General features: G+C 36.5%; 1 protein-coding gene across 1 annotated transcript; it reads left to right on the top strand.

The window, feature by feature from the left end:
- Window positions 1-573: 573 nt before the first annotated feature.
- Window positions 574-1323, top strand: LOC116129185 (probable disease resistance protein At1g52660). The gene has a single exon (XM_031414931.1). It carries the CDS (start codon window positions 574-576, stop codon window positions 1321-1323), a length of 750 nt encoding a protein of 249 aa, XP_031270791.1.
- The last annotated feature ends 2340 nt before the right edge of the window (window positions 1324-3663 follow it).

The raw sequence follows: 3663 nt of genomic DNA, 5'->3' as shown, positions 1-3663 counted from the left end.
TGACAACTTTGCCCCCGGGTTAGGTTTTAAAACATTGCATGATAGTGCCTTGTTGCTTCCAATGTTTTGTCTTTTCAGCTTACTTAAGAAGACTTCAACTTTTGATATTGAGCGATACTACATTTGTAAAGTCTTTATACGAAGATACATATACATACAAAGTGATATATCATATCATGATGACTTTGTAAGTGTAGTATTATTTTTTGATATTTACCAAATCTTTCTTCTTGTTCTTCTTCTTCGTCAAAAAATAAAAGAAAGAAACAGTTCAATCAATTAATATTTGATTTATCGTATTTACCTTTTGGTTTTTGTTCTTCTAAATCTCTCCTCTCTCTCTTTTTCTCTCCAAACAAAATCCGATACCAGATCATTCGTTTATTTGCTTGAAAATTGAAATTACTTCATATCTTGTAATCTGTTTCTATATCCACTGTTTGAATTTATACTCCTTGAAAGAAACACTTCGCTTTGTGATCTCGTTGCGTCACTATTTTTTTTCCTGTTTTGGCTCCCTTGTTGTCCTTTAGTTTTCTCTGTTTTGATTTAGCCTTATTGTTTGTTCTGAAAATGGCCGAAATAGTCGCTACTGTCGCGGGTGTTGTGAGTGCTGTTATCGATGTTGGCAAGTGCTTTGGGCGTCCATTTATGTACTTGTACAGCTACAAGACCAACTTTAGCAAACTCGAGAAAGATGTTGGGAGGCTCAAGGATGCAAGAGATGAAGTTAAGCTTAAGGTTGATGCTGCTGAAAACAATGTGGAAAAGATCAAACAGAGTGTTAAGGATTGGCAGAAGGAAGCGGATTCCATCATTGATGAAGCAGGGAAGTTGATTGGAGAGAAAGCAAACAACAAATGCTTCAACTTGATCACCCGTTACAAAAATAGCAGGAAAGCATCGAAAAAGGCGAAGGTTTTAACTGAACTCCTGCAGGAAAAAGAAACACTCGGTGAAGTTTCCCTTCCTGTCAGTACTTATGAAAACATACGCCTTACTAACAAAGACTACGAGGAATTTGAATCCAGAATGTCAACTTTGAAAGATGTATTGAAGGCATTAGATGATGGTGAGGTGGGGATTGTTGGGGTTTATGGGATGGGTGGTATTGGTAAGACCACGCTGGTGAAAGAAGTGGGTAAGCAAGCCAAGAAGCAGCAGCTATTTGACGAGGTCGTTTTCACAGAGGTATCTGAGAATCCAGACACTAACAAGATTCAAGATGAACTTGCAAACCAGTTCGGTCTGAATTTTGATCAGGGGGTTGAAAGAGCAAGCAAGTTGTATGCAAGATTGAAGAAGGATAGAAGATTCTTGTAATTTTAGATAATATATGGAAAAATCTAAGCTTGGAGACTGTCGGAATTCCATCTGGAGCTGATCGTGGGATGTAAATTGTTGATGACGGCAAGAGATGTTACGTATTATCAAGAAGGATTCTGAAGTATTTCTCATTGGGTATTTTAAATGAAGAAGAAGCCTGGATCTGTTTCGGAAGATGGCAGGTAGTCAAAGTTATACAACTTATAGGGACCAAAATGTTACTAACAGACCACCAAATATTACTAAAAATAATTTCCTAAAATTCTAAAAGGATTTTAAATTACTCTACATAATGAAAATATACCTTTGCCCTTTGACATGTAGTTTGGGTTCCTTTGCAGGTGATGTTGTGATCGAAAAATAGCTGAACTCTCTACCCAATGATGTCTGCAAGGAAGTAGAGTTTGCCAATTGTCATTACTACCAAGCGCGCATTAAGAACAAGAGACGTCGACTGATTGGGACGATGCCTTGCAAACTAAGAAAGCCTTCCCCGTTAAATTTCACAGGATTGCTGGAAAGGAATATTCAAAGATAGCTTTGAGTTACTATTATTTAAAGTGCGAGCTGAAAAATTTTTCTAATTGAGTCTAATGGTAAATAATTCTTCCATCTAGACTTGTTGAAATATGTTATGGGTTTGGAGTACTTGAAGGGTTAACCTTACAATGGAACGCACGAAATAGAGTAGATAAACTCGTCGGTGACCTCAAAGACTGTGTTTGTTACTTGACAGTTCTACCAATGAACGATTTTCTATGCATGATTGTTCGTATTGTTGCCTTAATAATTGCATGTAAAGAAGAACATGTATTTACGGAGGGAAATGATGTTGGAAAGGATGGACGAATAAGATAACTTAAAATGCACAAAAATCTCTTTGGCTATTAGTAAAGTTATTAGTGAGCAATGGCCTAAGGTTTAGATTGTCCAGTCTTGAATTTTTCTATATAATGAAAGGGTTCTTCTTTCAAAATCCCTGAAAATTTTTACGGGTCTACCAAAGTCGAAAGTTTTAAATTTATCTGGGTTTCATTATTGCCCTCATCACTTGGTCTCCTAACAAACCTTCAAACATTGAGTTTGGACAACAGCAACATTCAAGACGTTGTTGTTATTGGAGAGTTGAAGAGACTAAAATCCTATCTTGAGACATTCTGCTATCAAGCAATTGCCCGAAGAAATAGGTAAATTGACTCAGCTAAGGTTGTTAGATTTGACGACTGTTGGCAGTTAAAAATTATTGCTCCAATGTGATATCAAGTTTGAGTCATTGGAAGAACTGTATATAGTGGATGCAATGTTTTATGGCAGATTGAAGGACTCAGTGTTGAAAAGAAGAGTGCTAGTCTTGATAGTTGAAACATTTGCCTCACCTCACCACTTTAGAAATAGATATGATAGATGAAGATTTTGCCAAAAGCTGTTTCTCCACAAATCTTGAAAGGTATAAAATATCGATAGGACCTAAGTGGTCTGCATATAATCCCGATACATAATGGTGATCATGGTCGTTCAATGAGAATTGACAGCTTATGTTGAATGAGCTGAGACTTTGAGAACGTTAAGACTAAGCTCAATTCTTTCATTGGACAGATGAATTGCAGCGCTTCAAGAATGTTGAATTCTTATGCTTAGACAGACTAAACGTTCAAGGTGATCTTTATGATTAGACAAGGAGGGTTTTTCACAACTAAACAACTCCATGTCCATAATAATCCTAACCTTTTGCACATAGTTGATTCTACGAAGTGCATATCTCTTGATTCTTTCCCTGCCTTCCCTATCTTGGAGTCCCTGATTCTTTTTTATTTGATTCAGTTGGAAAGATATGTTAGGTGAACCCACAACAAAGTCTTTCTACACTTAAAATTCATTGAGTGGAAAGTTGTGCTAAATTGGAAAATATCTTTTCATTCTCCATGCTAGCAGAAGCCTTCCAAACTTCAAAGAATTAAGGTGGAAATTGCCAGAATTGAAGAATTTTTGCTGTTGAAGAGAAAACAATGTGAACAACAATGAAGAAATTGATCACGAGATCAAGTTCAGCGTACTACGATTCCTGACTCTTGATTCTCTTAAAAGCCTTGCAAGTTTCTACTCAGACTAAGACATCTCCAACATTGCAACAAGACAGCAGGAATTGACATCAATTTGCAGTCCAAGATACCACTCATGCCACTTTTTAGCGAAAAGGTTTGTTTGACCATAACAATGTGTTCATTTATTAGTTTTATATCTTTTCTAATGCTGCTTCTCTTTGTTACATGTATAAGAAACAAGTTCCTCATTGAAAAGAAGTCGAGAGAGAGAGAGAGAGAAAGTCTCTTCTACTAC

Source organism: Pistacia vera, unplaced genomic scaffold, assembly GCF_008641045.1.
Source record: "Pistacia vera cultivar Batoury unplaced genomic scaffold, PisVer_v2 Contig209, whole genome shotgun sequence".
In the NCBI taxonomy this organism is placed as follows: Eukaryota; Viridiplantae; Streptophyta; class Magnoliopsida; order Sapindales; family Anacardiaceae; genus Pistacia; species Pistacia vera.
This window is presented reverse-complemented; position numbering and strand designations above follow the sequence as displayed.